Here is a 21,370-nt window from a genome sequence, read left to right as displayed (position 1 = left end):
GTTCTTCTTGTATCATGTCTTTGCTATTTTTTTATAATAGTTCCTTTTATCTCTCTTACCTTATTCCATATATGTGAAATGCAAATATATGGACTCCTCTCCTGTCCAAAACTGATCATCAAAGTTCAATGGGTTTGACAACAATTTCTTCCGTTTTGAAATCCGAAGTTCATTACAAATATTCACAATGAAATCCCATGTGACATCGTTAATAGAGATGATGGCCCTGAAATTCTGATTCACAATGCAGTGAAAAGAGCGAGTGCATCTCTGACTTGCTTCTGGAATTTGGGGTGGAATGTGATTGCATTGGGCTTCCACCTCTGTTCTTTATTGCTGCCATTTTCCGGTATTAGCATAGCATGGAATACTGCATCTTCCCTCCTTTCTTCCATGACATCAAATATTGTGCGTGGGAATATTCCCAAGCTAGCCCAGAAATTCCACCTGTTGTGCGTTTCTAATGCCTTGCCAGTTGCAAATTAGCATGAGTTCTGTTGAAGCCTTCTGAAAATCTGCAATCCCTTTACCAGGTAAAGGTAATCAATTCCTCCCAGTTGCTGATGGAACAGCTACGAATGACATGATCTTGTTCCATTAGCAACCCACCCTTCTCTTGGAATTGATTCCATTACCTGTCCGTTTGAGATCGAGCCTAAACCTGTTTGCTCAGGCAGACTTTGTTAGTGTTCTGGCCGTAGAACAGCCTTGTAGTAATTTTGGAGTAGTGATTTTAGCAGTGTTATCTTTGCAGTGGAAAATTGTTTGCTTTGGCACAAGTTCAGCAATCACTCATTGCCATATGACAGAAAGGGATCCAAGTTCTGGAGTTTTATTCATTCTGTTTTTCTCTAAACTTTTCTGACTCACTTTTAGGTGACCGTGTTCTTTCTGTGAATGGAATCTGCCTGGAAGGTGCAACTCATAAGCAGGCTGTGGAGACTCTAAGAAGCACGGGACAAGTATGTACAACTCCATTTCAGACACATCATTTAAACTGTAATTAAAATAAATTAACCTGTTTATTGGACATCATTTGACCTCCTTATTTTGATGGTGGACAGTGAAGAAGGTTATCAAAGATTATAAGGAGATCTTGATCAATTGGGTCAATGGGCTGAGGAGTGGCAGATGAATTCAATTTGGATAAGTGCAAGGTATTGTATTTTGGTAAAACAAAGAAAGGCAGGACTTATACAATTAATGATATGGCCCTGGGTAGTGTTGTAAAAGGACAGAGACTTAGGGGTAGATAATTCAAGTACATAATTCTTTCAAATTTGTGTCACAGGTAGACAGAGTGATTAAGAAGGCGTTTAGCATGCTTGCCTTCATTGTTCAGACCTTTGAGGATAGGAGTTGGAATGTTGAGGTTGTACAGGACATCGGTGAGGCCTCTTCTGCAGTACTGTGTGCAGTTCTGGTCACCCTGCTATAGGAAAGTTATTATTAAATTGGAGAGAGTTCAGAAAATATATACATTACTGGTTGATTCAGATTTTTCTTAAAATTCTGCTGCACAAACATTATGTCAATTTGACCAGGAAGAGTTTTAAAAAATTATTCATGGGATGTGGTGTTGTTGACCATGCCTCCATTTGCTGCCCATCCCTAATTGTCATTGAGAAAGTTCTTGAACTATTGCAATCCATGTATTGTAAATACGTTAACAGCACTCCTAGGAACTGTTTTGCCTTGCAAGCGCTATGGATGTAGTTATTAATATATTTTGTTCTGTTTCTTCATTATTATTAAGTGTTGTGCTTTAAATTGAACCACTGTTCAGGCAGCCCGAATTATGACATTTTGTTTAAAGTTTTCACTTGGTGACTACAAAGTTCCTTGCCTCTTCAAACATTTAACATTGTATTCCAATGTAGCAGAATATATTGCAACTTTATAGAAACCCTATTTTTAGTTTGCCTGTCAAATTGAAGATGATGCGTCCAGCTCTTTGAAGTCAATTGACAGTACTTACTGTATATTGTGACAAGCGCAAAGGATAGAAGCAAGCCCTATAACCAACAGAATTGTTAAATTCACTTGTCATACATTTGAATGCATTGAAGTTCAATTTTAAATCAAAATGTATTTAACAAATCCATCCTCTCCAGGTTGTCAATCTGTTAGTGGAGAAGGGGCAGCTCCCTGCAGCCAGTGTTCATGCTCCTGTCACTCCACAGTGCACGCCTCCATGTGCAACCAATCAAAATACATCGTGTGAATCAGCTGACAAGCAAGAACTAGTCTCAGAACTCATGTCCTCAACTGCCAAAGACTGCTGTCCCATCAATGATGGTAAGGAGCTGTGATGTTTAAGATTGTTGAGACGTAACTACGCTGTAAGCAACATTTGCAGGCACCTCTAATTGTTCAGTTTTTGTTTAAAGACAGTTAAACCATAGTCAACAAGAATAGTCTCTGGCCCTTCTCTGTTGCGCACTGCAGTTGATTCAAATGGAATGCAAGTTTGGTCACTATGTTTGGCTTAGGAATAGAAAACTAGCTTGGAATATGGCTCTTGGAAATGGAAAATTTCATGCTGGTGCAATAAAGTGATATTTACTGAGACTAAGTTTGAAAACATGCTATTAAGGAAGAAAGCATGTTTTTCCATTGTATCAGACATTTTAAGAGAATGTTTTTCCACACATCTCAATCCCAGAGAGAAAATTATTTTTGAAGTTGCCCTGTTCCATGAGTTCATTTTCTCATGATGTTCATATTATTCGATCACAATGAAAAATACAAACCGAAGACGTATAGGATATTTAGCATGTAATATCAGTATTTTTTACTGCCAAATACAGATGCCAGTGCTGTTTTGTAGACCCTCCTGGGGCTGTTCGAATAGTGACTGGCTTAGTGAGGTTCTCTTCATCACATCAGCTGGGGGGAGAAGAAGCCTGCAAGAGAGAGCTCCCCAGCTATCTCTCCTATTTCTGAAAAGGAAACCTTGTTGGGCCTTGGGTGGAGTCTGTACATTCTATCCATGTCTATGTGAGTTTCTGCCAGGTGCTCTGGTTTCTTCCCACAGTCCAAAGATGTGCAGGTTAGATGGATTGGCCATGCTGAATTGTCCCATAGTGTTCAGGATGTACTGGTTAGGTGGATTGGCCATGGGAAATCCAAGGTTACAGAGGATAGGGTGGGAGGGTGGGTCAAGGTGCGCGGCTCTTCGGGAGTGTCAGTGCAGAATGGTGGGCTGAATGGTCTCTTTCTGCACTGTAGGAATTCTGAGATTCTATGAGATCAGGGTGAAACCTATTCTGGTAAAAATGATTGAAGGGATGTCTGAATATTGTATTCCCGGAACAGTCTGTCTGCAGAGACTCCAGAGATAACTGTCAATATTTGATGTCACATCTCAGAATGTCAGAGAGATCTTAGAACATCCTACACTTGCCTTCAAGAATAACCATTCACCAAAGTGGTGTGTGTGTGTGTGTGTGTGTGTGTGTGTGTGTGTGTGTGTGTGTGCGCGCGCGCACGCATTAGGATATATAGAGAGATAAATGTCTTTATTTCTATATTACCAATGATATATGGTAACCAATTATTCCACCTTCATTAGCAAATTTTGTTTTGATAATTAACTTAATTCATTTATTCAGAAACCTGATGGATAATTTTATTTAAAACCTGATAAAGATGAGGTATTTTATTGACTATCTCAGTAACTGGAAGAACTGTTTTGATTTCATGGCCTGACGCATGGAAGAGGGGGACTAGAGTGACAGTGGACCCTTCCCATCTTGATCATAACACTGTCTTATTTTCTGTCATTTGTGTTCATCAGCGATGTTTCCGTTCACACCACCTTAAAACATTGGCAGCATTTTACTGGCACAGAGACAGTGGGTTGGGAGGCAGGTGGGTGGTACAATGTCAAAGAGCTGCAGTGGGACCAGTTCCTGATGTAATCACGCTGCTGGAGAGATTCTCTGCTGGGCAGCAATGACAGTAACTTGACTGCCTTCTGACCAGGGACGAGTGCCGATTTAAATAAAGGCCCAATTTAAAAAGTCATTTCCCTAGGCTGCTAAGGATTTGCACATGGCAGACCAATATCCCTCTGGTTGGAGAGACAACCAGATGAATTAAGTAGTTTACCACGAGCAGCAAGAGTTATCACTGCTGGTTCAGGATTAAAATGACAGGCGCCTAAGAGCATTGGGTCAGGCTTGAGGACTGAACCGGAGTTTACCCCATATCTGCTGTTTGAGATTTTACTCTAGCCACCAAGGCTTGCCTACGTGGCCCTATCAATGTCCCTTAGGAAAGGAAATCTGCCAACATGTGACTCCAGACCCACAACAATGTAGTTTATGCTAAACTGCCCTCTGGCCAATTAGAGATGGGCAATAAATGCTTGTGTAACTAGTGATGCCCACATCCCAGGAATGAATTTTTTAATAAAAGTCAGTGCCACCCCTATAAGTGTATTTCAAAATGGAGATACACATACATTAGTGTTGTGTATATGGATTTTCGAGTGACATTTGACAAGCATCATACGGTAGCCTTGTCAGCAAAGTTGAAGCTAATGGGTAAAAGTGGTAATCACAGTGAGGAAACAAAATAGCCTAAAGGATAGAAAATAGAGAATTATAATGAATGACTTTGAGGAAATTCCACTTCAGTCCAAAATATAAACAGTGTTTTACTACTTGAACTAATGTTGTCTATGCTATGTATTAATGGGTTGAACTTGGGAATACAGGACTCAGTTTCAAATTTTGCATATGGTGTGAAATTTGGAAATATGATAAACAGTGAGGGTGATAATATGATAACATTTGAAATGATACAGTCTGGTGGAATGGGTGGAAAAATTGGAGGTGAAATTGAATACACACTAATATAAGATGATACACAGTGGAAGGAAGAATGAGGAGAGCCAATTCAATTTAAATGGTACAATTTTAAAAGTGTGTGAGCGAACTGGAGAGTATCTACGCACAATTGAATTTGAATGTGGCTGGTCATGTTAACAAAACAGAAAATGAAGACATGAGCATACATGGAGTACAAAAGCCAGGAAATTTGATAAACTCAAACAAAACACTAGTGTGGCCTCTGCTGTGGTATTGTTTACGTTCTGGATGTCATATTTTACGAAGAATGTGACGGCTTTGGAGGAGGTAAAGAAGAAATTTACTTGAATGGTTCTCAGTGATGAGGTTATAAGTTGGAGAAGCTGGGGTTATTGTTAGAAAAATGACTAAGAGAGGTTTTGATATAACTGTTTAAATCATTAAATATTTAGTTAAGGTATATGAAGAGAGATAGTTATCAACTCTTCAGCAACTGGAAACAAAGATATAAGTTTATGATGATTGGCCGGGGGCCTAGAGGCAATATGAAGGAAAAACATTTACACAATGATGGTTTAGAATTTGGAATGCACTGCTCATTTAGCTTTGGGTGAAGATACAAAAGTAGCCTTCAGACTGATCTTGGATAAATTCCTGAAGATGAAACAGTTGCAGTGATATGGGGAAACAGTAGACGAGTTGGACTAAAGGGATTGTGTCTGAAAGAGCAGGATCAGACCTGGTAGACTGAATGACATTTTGTGTGCGCTATTCTTTAATGCTATGAATCCATATTTACTCTGCAAAATAACTTTTGAATCCATTTAAAATAGAAAATATTTTTCATCTTTTGCAGGTAACATATTTAAAGTAAAGTTAATAAAAAATTCCTCTGGATTGGGTTTTAGTTTTACTGAAGGCAATGACGTTGTTCCTGAACATAACGGAAATGCAGTAAAAATAAAGAAACTTTTTGCTGGGCAACCAGCAGTAGAGTGTGGGAAGATTAATGTTGGAGATGTTATAATGCAGGTGAATGACCTCCCTTTGAAAGGACTGTCAAAGCAGGTATGTTACACTGGAAATAAGATAGTTTATTGTATAATCCAACTTTTTTGAACCACGTAAATAATTTTCTGTGAAACTGTATCGGTGTGTTTTGAGTAGAGTTGCAGAGGTGTTTAATTTATAAGTGGATGACCTGGAAATGGTCTGGATACGCATGTTAATGAAAGACGTGTGAATAGAGTCAAATCTTGTCAATTTAATTCTATAACTGAAAAAAAATACTCATAACCCTATTGCATTAGGGTTTAGTGGTTGTAATAGGGCTTCATTTTTATTCATTGTGTGCATTGCTGGTTGGGTCAACAGTTTTTAGCCACCCATAACTGCCTTTGAAAAGATGCTGGCGAGCTATGTTTTGAACAGTTAAAGTCTTTGGGATGTAGGTACACCAACAGTGCTGACAGGAAGGGTGTTTCACGGTTTTAACCCAGAAATAATATATTTCCAAGTCAGGATGATGTATGGCATGGAGAGTAACTTGCAGGTTGTAGTGTTCCCATGTATCTGCTGTCCTTATTCTTGTAAGTGGTAAAGTTTGTGGGTTGGAAGGTGCTATTAAAGGATTAAGAAGCCTAGTTTTTTTGCTTACACACAGGATTATCATAAAGCATGACAAATCTTTATTTTTAAGCCTTTAGTTTATTGAGGCTGAATTCCAACTTTCTTTTAAAAGTTTCTACCTACCTGCCCCTGGATTACAATTTAAATGTTAAGATATTATTACTCAGACTGACCTCATTTGATCTGGAGATTGTCCTGTCCCGCCTCATGCTACTAAGCCTGAGGTCCTACCAGTTGCTTATAGCCTACTTCTGTTTCCTTCCCCTCCACAATTAGATCTTTCCCAATAAACCCAAGGTTTCATTTTTATTCCCAACTGAGTTTTTTTTATTCTTATGTCTTTTAACTTTTCTTGTCCAGTTTCTTCTGATTTAAATTCATAATCTTTCCCATACCATCTGCTGCGTAAACAGTTTCCTAGCCCTAGCTACCTACTTAGCATCATGGGCATTCTCTTCATCTAAAACTGCTCCCCATCCATGCAGCTTAAGAGCACTCCGCTTGTTCTTTAAATGGAGGCTCAACCAGTCACCATCCACTACCATCCTCCTGTATCCAGCTGAACATTTTGGTACAGTGCACAATTCATCCCTTGGCTCCTTTTATTCCCTCCAACAGTAAGTGTCCTGTGACTTTCCACATGGATTCTCACCATGTCAGCCCTTTGTAAAATATTGTACATGTCCACCTTACTCTGGTTCCCTCTGTCACTCCAAGTTTTTTGTCACATTGAGTGTATTGGTGCAGGTTCATGTAATTATCCTGAACTGGAAAATGTTGTCATATTTACTGCCAATTTCCATTGTTCCTTTCCTTTACATAGACTGTCTCCAAATTGTCTTATCTATTACTCTGCATTGTTATCTCTGTTATAAGGATGGGCCTGCAGCCAATTTCTGCTATAAACCCAGTGACTCCCATGTCAACCTAGATTATACTTCTTACCATCCTGTTTCCTGCAAGCACTAAACCTGTTTGCTTGGATTCTCCACCTTCATGCTATCTGTTGTCACCAATGCTTCCTGTTTCATCAAATAAGGTGGATGAACATGGTTGTATCTTCCAGCATTTTCCCCGTCTATTGCCCACACCCCTCCCCGAACCAATATGGGGTTCTTCTTGTCTTCATCCTCACCCTACTAACCTCAATATTGAATGGATTTTCCTCGACTACATGCAGAATACCACCACTCTTCTTTCCTCTTACCATTCCAAAGTGCTCTACACTTCCATCATCCAACATCAAATCCTTTTCCAACAACACCCTAACATTCAAGTGAAAACGACACAACAAATATCTCTTTACCTGCTCCCTTTCCTCTCTCAAGAGGATCACACATTTCTTTCAAGCAAAACAATTATTTATTTGCACCAGTTTCAGTTTAGAATGCTGTATTTTCTACACATGATATGGTTTTCTACATCTCCAAAAACAGTTGCAGTTTGGCTGACCACTTTATTGAATACCTCCATTCAGTCTGTGAGTGTGACCCTGAGCTTTCAACACTTTGCCCCTTTAATTCTGTGTCCCGCTCACCACTCTATCTTCGACACTGTTCCAATAAGGCTCAACATATCCTTGAGAACTATAACTTCAATTTTCGATTTAGACACTTTCCCAACCCCCGTCACTCCTCTGTTCCAGACCCTAATATACACCTGAATGTCAGGGAGTCATGTCAGGTCAGTCACCAATCATTAGTTCTGATATAACCAAATCAAGCAAAACCAAGCTTCGCTATGCTTAGCGACTAAGTCAAAATGCCATAGGATCTGCTTCTACGTGAATGTTTATTGCACCCAGCCCTCTCCATGGCTACTAATGACCCCTCATCTGCTTCCGTGCTCTTAAGTATTTTGTCAAATATCAAGCTTCCCACCACTGAATCTTTTCATGTCTTTGTCCCTTTAAGACTCAACTGTTTCAATTCCATTCCTTTTTAAATGTCAAAGTATCTGAAACTCTAACTCATGTCATGTCCTGTAGTAAATTCTTTCATCTACATTCTCATGAATAGATATTTATTTGCCCATCCCTCAGTATGCTGATTTTAAGTTTCTTCATTGTGTTGATCCATTTTATGTCTAAAAGCTCCTCCATACCACTGTGGCCTTTCAAAAATTCCACTGTTCTGATGCTGACTTTTTCTCCTTGTCTAATGATTTTATTTTATCCATGAATCTCATTTTTAGAGTTCCCTTTCAAAAAAACCCTACCTTCTCTTAAGTATCCTTTCAAAAGCCCAGCTTATCATCAGGCTCTTTGTCACCACAGTAATCTCATTCTTCCTGCTTCAGCACCCAGTTCCATTTTCTATGGCCAGCTGTGAAGCATCTTTAGACATTTCTCATATTGAATACGCTTCAATTAGAAAACATAAATTAGAACTTTCATTTGAACAGTATTTCCTTTTGAAGATATTAAAAGTACCTTTTTTTTGACAATTTCCCTTTAAATATAAATGATAATCTGGGGGAAAAAACCCTATAAGATGCAACAGCTTATTGGAGTTGCTCCTCCAGCATAATTATTTTATTCTGTTCAGTCAGTTTTCAGCTGGATACTGTAGTCAAGCTGTGTGCTTTCTCTGTTCTTTTAAAAAATGATTCATGAGAGGAAATGAATGACTGTAATATAATGACTGGGTTCAGATAATATTTAGAAATGCAGCTAACTTTGTTCTTCTAAGTTAGAACAGGCCTTAAGCTTCTGTATCTTCGTTGTTCTGGAATGTAAATGCTTTATACTGAGGATTGAATGTGCATGTCATGTTTGAACTAGTATTTTTGATCCAAGATTAGTAAAACCATTAAGATTGTATCATACGTGATGTGTTTTGCTAAATTCCCAATCTTTAGAATTACTAGCAGAGGGGAAAAAAATTCTATCTTAATGTAACATTTTAAAACCAATCTAGTTTGAGGGTGTAAGCATGGAGGGTTACTGACAATTTCCTTTCCCATCTGGATTCTCAGAGTGCTCTTGAGGCAATAGTGTGTAGAATAGCAGAAGAACTAATATTTCTCATTTTGATTTAGGCATATTTGCTTCAAAACTCATCGGTTATAACTCTGACTTTAATGTTTTCCTCTTCTTGCAGGAAATAGTGTCTGTTCTCAGGCGGACATCACAAGAGGTCACCCTGTTACTTTATAGACCCAAATCTAGTGTGTTAGCAGATATTGATTCCCCTGTGGTGAGTTGTATTAGTAGAAATTCATTGCAGTTGGTTTCAGGACTGTTCATTCAAAATCCTGCTGTCCATATCCCATTTAGTATTCAATTCTGCTCATCCATTACTCCCATCCTTGCTAATTTTCCAAGCATTTTATGTCAATAGCTCTGTGGTTTCTCTTCTTATCCGGTATCCTCCGAACTGCCAACTCCTGCCATGAAAACTTTACAATCCTTTATCCCTGATTTCTTTTGTACCCGAGCCCTTTGCTTCACTGTCGGTGTCCATGCTTTCAGCTGTTTAGGTCCTAATCCTTGAGTTCCCTCACTAAACTTCTGCCACCTCCTTTAAGACCCTCTTTAATATCCAAATCTAGATTGAAACACTCAGTCATCCTTCCTAATACTTGATTTGGTTTAGCATTTATTTTTGTGCAATTAAATCGTTTTGATATACCTTGGTGTGTTTTTCTATATGAGAGTACCTACAACAATGTGAGTTGTTTTGGAAAACTAGGAAATTACATTACAGTAGATCGTAATGCAAAGTTCACAATTCAGAAATGCCATGCTGAGGGTAATGTAGATGATGTGTGGTGGTAACGTCATTGAATGAGTAATCCGGAGACCCAATCCAAAGTTCTGCAGACATGGGTTCGAATCTCATCGTAACATATTATTAAATTTGCATTCAGTAAAAAATCCAGAATTAACAGTTATTCTAATGGTGACTAAGTAACCATTTGCAATTGTTGTTAAAACCCTTGTGGTTCCTATTGGGAAGGAAATCTGCATGATCTGGATCACATATAACTCTAGACACACAACAATGTGATTCTTAAATGCCCTCTGAAATGGCCTAGCAAGCTACCAACTAGGTTGTTTCAAAACATTATAAAGTCTAAAGAAAGGAATGAAATTGAATGACACTGAAGCACCAGAAATGCTGAACACAGCCTGGTTCATCCTGCAAAATCATCCTTGCAAATATGTGGGAACTTGTAGCAAACTAGGAAGCTGTCTCACAGATTGTTGAGCAGCTTAGAATATATTCATACTCATGGAATCACGCCTTACAGACAATGTCCCAGATGCCCACCATCAGCATCACCAGAGATGGTGGCACATTAGGATACAACTGGAAGGCATTGCTCTGAGAGTCCTCAACATTAACTCTGGATCCATAGTCTGATTGATCGAGTCAAACATGGCGAGGAAACCTCAGCCCCTCCATATACGAATCAGTGCCCCTGCATGTTGGACACCACTCGCAGGAAGCTCCAAGTGTTTCAAGAGCGCAGAGTATACTCCAGGTGAGGGACTTCAGTATCCCTCACTAAAAGTGGCTCAGTAGCATGACTACTGTTCTATGATCCGCAGTCCTGCTGGACACATTGGATATGCTGGTGGACAATTAAACAATCTGCGGGAGGGCCCACAAATATCCCCATCTTAAATGATAAGGAAGCCTAGTACATCAAAGCAAAAGACAAAGATGAAGCGTTTGCATCCGTCTTCAGCCAGTAGTGTCTCTGAAAGATTCTGAGGGCCCTGGCATCATAGACTCCAGTCTTCAACCAAGGTAATGCAGTTCACCTGAAATCGAGAAATGGCTGAAGACACTGGATACTGCAAAGAATGTACACCTTGACAACATTCTGAAAGTAGTATTAAAAACGCGTGCTCCAGACTTAGCCACTCCCCTAGCCAAGTTGTTCTAATACAGTTACAACACTAACGTCTACCTGACGATGTGGAAAATTGCCCAAATATGTATTGTGATTTTGTGTCCAATGGGTTATTTCCTGTAATATAAGAAATTGGATGTTACCATGGATATCAAGGTATATTTGAATCCAACAAAAAATTCATTGCAGCTAGTTATTATGTGCAAACATTACATTCACAGACACACGTGTTTCAGGGCTTGCATTAAACTATTTGCACAGATCAGAAAACGTTCAATAACATGTCACGATCCAAGATAGGGTGGAGTATGAGATCATTATGTCTTAAGTCACATGTTATGATACAGTGATGATATCGTGAGCATGTCTCCTAAAGGCACACTAATATTCTAACCATGAAACAACACAACAATGTATCCTATCTACAAAAAGCAGGACAAATCCAACCAGACTCATTACCAGCCTATCAGTCTACTGTCAATCATCACCAAAGTGACAGAAGAGGTCATCCACTTGCAAAGGAATAACTTGCTCACTGATACTCGGTTTGCTTTCCACCAGGGTCTCTTGGCTCCTAATCTCATATTTCAACTCCCTTGGTTCAAACATAAAGCTAAACTACAGATGTAAGGTGAGAATGAGTGCCATTGACATCATTGCAGCATTTGACCAAGTGTGGCATCAAGGCAACTAACAAAACTGAAGTAATTGGAGAGGTGAGGGGATCTCTTGACTGTTTAAAGTCAAATCTACCAAAAGAAAGATAGTTGTGGTTGCTTGCGGTCAATCCAGGAGATCTGTGCAGAAGCTCCTCAGGGTAGCGTGTAAGCTCAGCTATCTTCGGCTGCGTCTTCAATGACCTACCATCCATCATAAAGGTCAGAAGTGGGGATGTTTCACTGGTGATTGCACAATGTTCATCACTGTTTGCAACTCCTGAGATATTGAAGCAGTCAGTGTCCATCTGTAACAAGACCTGGAAAATATGCACAGGCTTGAGCTGATAAGTGATGAGTAAGATTTGTGTCCCACAAGTACTACGCAATAACCATCTTCAACAAGAGAAAATTGAACCATTGCCCCTTGCCATTCAATTGCATCACCACTGAAACCCTCACTATTGTCCAGAAACCTAATCATTCCTCGTCATAAATACTGTGACTGCAACAGCAAGTTAACGTCTTAGAATTCTGAGTGAGTAACTTGCCTTTTGTCTCTCCAGTGTTTGCCTACTATCTACAAGGCATAACTCAGGACTGTCATAGAATATGATGCACTTGCCTAAATGACTGCAGCAGTAACAATGCGCAAGAAGCTCAACACCATCCAGGACAAAGCAAAGCTGTTTAACTGGCATCACATCCACCACCTTTAACACCTCCCTTCACACTGATGCACAATGGCAGCAGAGTGTACTGTTTACAAAAGGCACTGCAGTAACTTGTCAAGGCTCCTTGAACAGCACTTTCAAACTCCTGCTTCGAGGTCACGAGGGCAGCAAATGCATGGGACTACCACCATTTTCAAATTCCCCTCCTGACCACACCATCTGGACTGAGAACTATATCACCATTCGTTAACTGTCATTGTGTCATAAACCTTGAATTCCCTTCCTATTAGCACTTTGGGTGAACTGATGCCCCGTATGCTGCAGTTCAAGAAGACCGCTAACCACCACCTTTTGCAGGGTAAAAAGGATTGGCAATGAATGCTGGCTTAGCCAGCGGCATACATCTCCTGTGAACAAGTTTAAAAAGAACAATTGTCATCTTGCTAATGGAAGCTATTCGTGTTTTTTTTTTAAAAAGACCCAGCTGGGTTCAGAAGGATATGTAATCCAATCTTGCATTTCTGTGCAAGTTTTAAACTTTTGTTCTTTATAAATATATCCCAACTTTCATATTGAATTAAATATCATTTTCTGTTGAATGGTTTTTAATCCCCTCCCTGGAGAGAAATATTTGGAGAAAAGCAATGTTAAAGCATTATCCACCTGATATTTAAATGTCAAATTAAATGTAAAGTAAATTTAGATTTTCACTAAAACTGTCGTAAAACATATTAAAATTAGGGTTCCTTTTGGAGATCAGTATAATGGATAAGAAACTAACTGTATATTGATTCTGCAACTGATACCTGAGCCTGGAAAAACAGTCCATAAGTATTTATTACATTTAACTATCTTTTAGAAAGTGGAAACTTAATTAATCCTTTTAGTTTAATGATAAAACCCAATTTAGTAAGTCTAGAACAGCAGCACATGTTTCTGCATGATTAATAGTGTTTTTGTAGCATTGAGTCACTGCTAACCATAATGCTCTTCAAAAGGCTTAACTGCACTTCAGAAATGTTTTGTACTTTATTTATTGTTTAGGCATTTCATTCTGTTTAATAAGGAATAATGGTTGTCCTGAATTTTATATGGAAGCCCTTGTGCTGAACCTGGAGTTGTATGCATTGTCTGACATTGTTTTCTTTTTTCTGTTAAGCACCAGTCTTGCGATCCTCTAATCTATCATTTGTTGTAATAGTGGAATTTAGGGTGTACTTACAGTTGGATTCTGTTTTTTTCCCAAAGCTGGTAAATGGTTTCCCTTTGCTTGCCTGAGTATCTTGCAAGGCGGTGCTTGTCTCATCAGTTTCGTGGAATGATAAATTAAAATTGCCAGGTATACTTTTATCCCTTCAGTCAAAAATTAGGAACAAGTAATGTAATAGAACATGTCAGAGTTGGTAAGAAAGAAAAATATGGATGCAAGACAACAGGAGATCACAAGAAACAGGAATAAACTGGAACTCTACCTTAGCAATCGATCAAATTCAAATGCAACTTCCTTTCCTCAACTTCTTTGTATCCATTTCTTGGGATAGGCCTACAAAGAATATTGAAGCCTGTCACTCCCACGGCTATATTGCCCACATTTCCTCACACGCTACTTCCTGTTCTATTATGATTTTCTGTGCTTATGTCCCATCTGATCTGATGTTTCTGACGCTGTTGCTTCCTTCACAGATACCGAACCTGATGACTGTTTTCAGTATTTTCTATTTTTCTCTAGCTTTGCATCATCTGAAGCATAGTTTCTAACTTGTGCGGATTTTTTGGTGAGAAATTAGAGTTCCAGACAAACCAACAGCTGTTTCTGTGTTAAATATTGACATGCGTTCAGTTTGCCTTAGAAATGGTAGGATGGAAAAAAGTGTGATATTATAATATCCTAATATCAATAGGAGTTGCCAAAGCCAAACAAGGCCAAAGAACAGAAATCCTGTCAGATTTGAGAGTAAGATCTAGTTATCATTTAATTGTTCCATTTTCCACACAACAGTTGCCCAAATTGACATTATGCCAGGCTAAAGGGCACAGCCACTTGTGGGAGTAGTACTTGACAATCGAGAGAGAGAGAGAGAGAGATGTGGGGATCATGTGACTGGGACTTAGTAAGGGGGAGAACAGTGATTGAGAGAGAGAGCAAGAAATCGGAGCTAATGGAGGTGGGGAGAATGGAAAGAAGATGGTGATTGAGGATGAAGAGGGGAGGTCAGCATTATGAAAATGGGTAGATAGAGGCCATGACTGGGAGAGTGGAGGCCAGAGCTTTACTTGAATGTGTAATGGGGTTCCTTCAGTTCCTTCTGGTCTGTGAAAGGAAAACAACTTTAGCAGGCCCCTCCTGTCCCCTTGATTTCTGAACTTTCTGAAACCTGGTGGCCATTATGAGGGGCATAAATAAGGTAAATAGTGAAGGTCTTTTCCCTAGGGTGGGGGAGTTGAAAACTAGGGGGCATACTCTCAAGGTGAGAGGACAAAGATTTAAAAGGGACCTGAGAGGCAGCTTTTTCACACAGAGTGGTTCGTACGTGGAATGAACTGCCAGAGCAAGTGGTAAATGCAGGTGCACTTACAACATTTAAAAGACATTTGGACAGGTACATGAATAGGAAAGGCTTTGCAGAATATGGGCCAAATGCAGGCAGGTGGGACTAGCTTCGTTTGGGAAACTTGGTTGGCATGGACGCGTTTTACCGAAGGGTCTGTTTCCATGCTGTATGACTCTATAACTGTAAAATTTAAATCATCAGGCTGTTGGTTGCACTGTGAGTGCCACAATTATGAGTTAATGAAGTGTTCCATTACTCTAAGGCTTGTATGGCATGTAATCTACCACCATGAGCATGGCAGCAGGTACTCCTGCATTGGATTGGGATAACATTTCCAATTATTAAAAATTTTGAACCCCAAGCTTTTCAGCCACCAAACACCCCCTCAGCCCCATCCCCAACCCAACCTCTTACCCTCTCCTCATCACAGGATATGTCAATATCAGGGAGTTCTTACCCCTTTCCTTCCTTTAAAGAACTTGGTATGCCATCTACTCCCTAAATGTTAGAGGATGTATTTCTCCCACACCTCACCAACTGATCATTGGCAGACATTCAACAGTGGTTCAATCGCAATGCTTCTTCCAATTTTCCCTTTCCTGTACAGTGTGTGTTGATCAAAGTGCAGTGCCTCACTACAACAGTGTTATGAAGCTAGAGGTTGGTGGTCTGCGGACTCTCATTTTGGGAAGTCATGTACTGGTTCTGCAATCTGAGCCAGTTTATTTTCCTTATTTGTATTCTAATTCTGAAGTCTTAATTAGCTTTTACATTCTGTGCTTATATTCCTTATGCATTTTTGTATCCCAGTTGTTTGTTTCTCTGTCATTAAGTTTGTATTTGAACTTTCCAGATATATTGGTCATTATGGTTGTCCCAAATGTCATTGATACTGTACTACCTCCTTCCTAAAGATAATACAGTCAGAATTGTTTCTTCTTCAACAAAAAAGAAATTGAATTACTCTACAGGCAACATCTGTGGAGAGAAACAGAATCAGTGTTTCATGTTGAGATGACTTTTCATTAGTCTGAAAGTTTATCTCGACCTGAAACATTAACCTTTCATTCCACAGATGCTGCCTGACTTCTTGACTATTACCGTAATTTGTTTAAATTTCTGATTTCCAGTATCCGCAGTAATTTGCTTTTACTTCATTTGTAGCCCTTTATCATTGTTCTTTAGGATAGACATTTCACAATTAAAGATTTAATGCATATTATTGAACAGTTTCCATTACAGTTGTATCCATAAAACATTTGGCATTTTAAGAAAGGAATTTTCTGCTTTTCAACTGCAGTAGAATTTCATTTAAATGATAATTATGCATCAGCATAATTTAAGAGAATACAGTCCCTTAAAAACAAAGCTTCAGGTTTTGCAGCAGTTGGAAAATGCCTTAATAGTTGTATGATTTGATTAAAGGACAATCTGTCATTATTACAGGGTGTACATGATTCCCAGACAAATGAGGCTTGCAGAAGTAAAGTGCAGAAACAGGGCTTGGACAACTTGCTGATCTCTGGAAAGACCAATACCAGTATTGTGGATGAAGGTGATGTAGAAGTTGAAAAGGAATTTCAAAATCCAAGATTGAAGTCTCCTCCAAGGGATTGCTGTAGAGATGACTCACATGCTGATGATGTTGATAAGTGTCCTATGTTGAAAGATGATGTCAGTTATAAAAAAATGATCACCATTGGTCAGACACTTGGGAATGCAATTTCTTTTACCAGCAGCCAGTACGAAATGCCATCCCGCCAGGAAGAAACCATCCAAAGTATTTACTTTTCTCCACAAGAATCTTCGAAACAGGAACTAATTAACAGGTTGGTGTAAATAGATTAAATTAAGTTGATGTTTTATGCTCCTTCAAACATTCTCTGTTTCATTTTTATTAAATGATCAGTTTCTATGGTCGGTAGAAAAGCAATAGGAGTTTATTATTTCTTTGATATAATGACTGATAATCCTTGCAAGGACAGAAATAACGACTAGTGTTTATTTAAGGTAATAAAAATCCCAAACACATTTCATTATCAAAGAAAAATTGACACTAATCCCTGTGAGCTATTACAGCAGATGACCAAAACCAAGTTGCTTTTATGATGCCTTATTGGCGGTCAGAGAGCTTTAAGCAGGCAATACCAAAGCTTAGGGCCTTAATAGCTAATGGCATGGCCTCCAGTAATGCAGTATTTGAAATTGGTGGTGCTCAGAAAGCTGGGTTTCAATTTTTCTTTCCCATGGAATATGAGCATCCCTGGCAATCTGGTACATCTACTATGCTATTAGGGAGTTCCAAGCTTTTGACCCAGCAGCAGGGAAGGGGGGACAATATTGTTTCAACTCAGGATGATATGTGACTTGGCGGGTACTTATTCATGGCATTCCCATGTGCAAGCTTCCGTTGTCCTATTAAATGGTAGGGTCTGCTGGATTCAAAGGTGCTGTCGAAGAAACTTTGGCAACTTGCTGCAGTGTATCTTGTATATTGCACACACTGCTGCCCTGTGCATCAGTGTTGGAAGGTGTCAAAATTTAAAAGGTGGTGGAGGCAGTGTCAATCAAGCAGGCTTTGTTCAAGATAGTGTTGAGCTTGTTGAGTGTTGTTAGAGTTGCACTCATCCAAGCACAGTCCTGACTTGTGTCTTGTAGATGGTGCACAGGCTTTGGGAAGTCAGGTGATGTGTTATGTAACTCAGAATTCCCAAGCTCTGACCTGTTCTGGTAGCTACAATATTGAAATAGCTGGACCTGTTTGGGTTCTGTCAGTGGTAACCCCACCCCACCAAACCCCAAGTTGCTAATGGCAGGGGATTTCAACAACGGTAATCCCATTGTAGGAATGTTCAATAATTAATCATTTTAATTTGATTAAATAGGCGAGGAAGTAAACAATTTTATTTGAATATGATTATTTGTAAACACTTTTTGTAAGGAAGAAAGCCCAGGCCAAAATACAAGGTTTTTTTTTTGATACTTGGTTGCTTTTATGGCTCCAGTTAATGTAAACCAAGAATGCTTTAAAAAAAGCTTTCACTTAAAGACACAGCTGTGTTTCAAATTGGTTTAATGTTTTAACTTCAAGTGTACAATAGGCCTATTTATAATACTTCTCTATGGTTATTTTGTGTTTTAATTTGTTTTTGGCATTAACTATATTTTGGAGTCACACCTGGTTCTTTCAGTCAAAGGATAATGGATTGGTTTAAGGGAACTTTCAACTTGGGAGATTTGGGATGATAGTCAATGGGACACTACTTAGTATAAGTGGATGCCTACATTGTTCTACTAATACCACCATCTTCATAAAGATCTATGGAGTTGGTAAGGTATGATAACTATGCTACTACAAAAGAGGTAATCTTCCAATTGATGGAAGTGATGTCACTAAGACGACCTTTAAAAGCAAATCAAGAATTAGACAGATGCTACCTGATCATGCACTAATAAGCCAATTAGAGTTCAGGATACCTCTGAGTATGCAAAGGTACTGGTTCGCAAGGGTTAATAATTGGTGATTCTTAGTGATTCAATACACGGGAACAAAGGCTGAAGACAAGAAGAATTTTGTCAACAGAAACTAACAAGAGACATGACAAAAGTGGATCAGCTGATAACTACTGCTTTTGATAACTATTATTTTTTTTCTACATGTTGCATTGAGCAATGCTACCTTGGTTTGGACAGTCATATTGATGGTGTACATGCATTTGGAAACTCACCTCATTTAAATTAGGTTGCAAATAATAAATTATTTATGATTAGTCCAGTGTTGATGGTCATGATCCAATTTTATTGGTGATCGTATTCTGTTTTATATTCAGTTCATATTTTGATGATTATTTTCCTTTGCTACTCAAAGGAAAAATAGCTAATGCATTTCCATCTCCATGGCCAGATGCAGAGTTCTCTTCACTAGCCATAATATATCATAACTCCAAACTCAGAAGAACACTGTTGCAAAAGTTTGAGTTTGACACTTCCAATCTTGCATATTTAGCGTTGTAACTTGTGTCCTGTTCTTTGAGCTTTTGCTACGCACCACAAGTTAAAGGATTGAAGCTACATCTTCTTAATTACCTTGATACCTTTGCAACTAACAGACTGATGAATTGAATTTCTTGAATTTTCATTTAATTTGTTTTGGGTTGAATCCAATGCCCTGATGAACAGAAAGTGGTCCAGTTATCATGTGAAATTTTATCCAATCTCTTGTCATAATTTCTTTAAAAAGAGCTTCTGTGAAGTGCCATAAATATTTTCGGGCATTTCTATTGAGATTCTGCCACACCTTTATTGAAATAACTGTAGGAGATTAGCAACATTCATTTTTTGCAAGATTCTTTTACCATCTCCTTCATCCAATCTCTACATTGTATAGGACCTTGATTTGTTTGCAAGCATCCTGGTTCATTATTTATTTTGCACAGTGTTGCTTTGCACCAGTCTCCATTCATTTAAAGCAGCAACAAGCCTACCCTTTCCAAAATGCAATCTTTGCAGTTTTCCTTTTCTTTCCAAGGCTGTTCTTTCTCACTAAACATAGCAAATTACAAATGGATTGCTGTTATATAAACAACAACGTTAGTCTGCATTTTGACATCTCAGGTAAAATTTAGCAGCTTTTACTTTGCAACATTTCCTCTACTCCACTGAAAGTTAAGTCCATGTTATATGTCTAGGTCTTCAAGCAGGGTTTGAAGCAAAACTCTTCTGAGTTAAGATTATTTCAGATGAGATCACTAATCAGGGTTTCATCTGTCCTCTTGGGTGAACGTAAGACCCCATGCTGATTTTTGTAAAAAAAAAAGGTTCTATTGTTGTCCTATCCAACTTCTACCAATCAACCAATATCATTGAATCAGAGTATCTCACTGTTTATCTAATTACAGTTGTAAGGTCTTCATTTTAATGCCTTTCTACATTTCCGCAGCGAAAGCATTTCAAATATATTTAATTGGAACACTTCAGGATATGATCAACAGTGTTATAGAAGTGGAAGATCCTTTTCTCGGAACCAAAAACAATATTGTCTCAATAAGTTCTATTCTGTACTGTGTAGAAAGTAATAAAAAAAGGAAGAGGGATATTTTCATTCATGTTTACATAGATGCAGGTAATTCAGGTACAATCTGCATATGGAATAGACAAAATACTGGAGCTAATTTTATTTTTGGGTTCCGATTTTTCTATATGTTGTTATCCACTGGAGGAAAATTGTCATCTATTTTATTGCAACAAAAGGAAACAGGTTATTTGGTGAAGAAGAGGATATGGCGTCGGACAATATAAACACTTGATGAGTTAATGTTTCCATTATGTGATTAGAAGGTTGAATTTAGTACAATGATTTGATATTCAGATTACCAATAGGAATTTTTACTGACTCGCTATCTTTGATAAAGAAATCTAGCTGCTGATAATCTATGTAATTAAAAAAAACACATCTTAACATAAAAGGAATGTATCTTTTGAAAGAAAGTAATTTGTGATTTATATTTTTGTATAAGCTTCCCCAGTTTAAGCTAATTATGATCCTACTTGTATTGTAGAAAGCCACCTTCACCAGTGCTTCTCGGTCATGCACAGCAGCAAGGCTTTAAACTTCAATCTGTGGTTTCCTCTCCTACTCCGGTAGATGAGAACTGCATTAGTTGCAGTTCAGCATCTGAAATGGATTCTTCAGTCTCCGATACGATAGCCATTCCAGCACAGCATCAGGACAGCAAGAGCCTTGAAGAGGAAGATTTTGAGTTACAGCCAGTAAATATCAATGATAGGTTACATGCTGCACCTTTTTGGCAGAAGAATCATTTTGCAATACTGACTGCAATGGATTTAATTTGTAATTGATCAATTGCCATCTTGCTAATTGAACAGCGAGTGATGTGGAGATGGTGTTGGACTGGAGTGGACAAAGTTAGAAGTCACATAGACCAGGTTATAGTCCAACAGGTTTATTCAAAATTACAAGTTTTTGGAGTGATGTAATGATGGAGCAGTGCTCCGAAATCTTGATTTTAAATAAAACTGTTGTATTATATGTCGTGTGACTTCTGACTTTGAAGAAACAATGAAAATGCCTTGCACTTTAAAATTTAATTAGTCAGTATCATGCCCCACACTCTTGCACTTTATTTTTATCCCAATAATCATTTAATGCTGTCTTGAAT

At 38.5% G+C, this 21,370-nt stretch overlaps 1 protein-coding gene across 1 annotated transcript in view; it reads left to right on the top strand.

Moving 5' to 3' along the window:
* Positions 1-21,370, top strand: part of ptpn13 (protein tyrosine phosphatase non-receptor type 13) — a 190,343-nt gene that overhangs the window by 106,845 nt on the left and 62,128 nt on the right. The window contains exons 19-24 of the mRNA XM_048604393.1: positions 877-962; positions 2,115-2,298; positions 5,674-5,885; positions 9,548-9,643; positions 16,638-17,020; positions 20,750-20,960. Of these exons, the coding sequence (XP_048460350.1) occupies positions 877-962; positions 2,115-2,298; positions 5,674-5,885; positions 9,548-9,643; positions 16,638-17,020; positions 20,750-20,960 (1,172 nt within the window). The remainder of the gene's footprint in view (positions 1-876; positions 963-2,114; positions 2,299-5,673; positions 5,886-9,547; positions 9,644-16,637; positions 17,021-20,749; positions 20,961-21,370) is intronic.

This window comes from Rhincodon typus, chromosome 1 (genome assembly GCF_021869965.1).
Source record: "Rhincodon typus isolate 14 chromosome 1, sRhiTyp1.1, whole genome shotgun sequence".
NCBI classification, from domain to species: Eukaryota; Metazoa; Chordata; class Chondrichthyes; order Orectolobiformes; family Rhincodontidae; genus Rhincodon; species Rhincodon typus.
The sequence above is the reverse complement of the archived record's forward strand: the minus strand, read 5'-3'. Positions and strand labels throughout refer to the sequence as shown.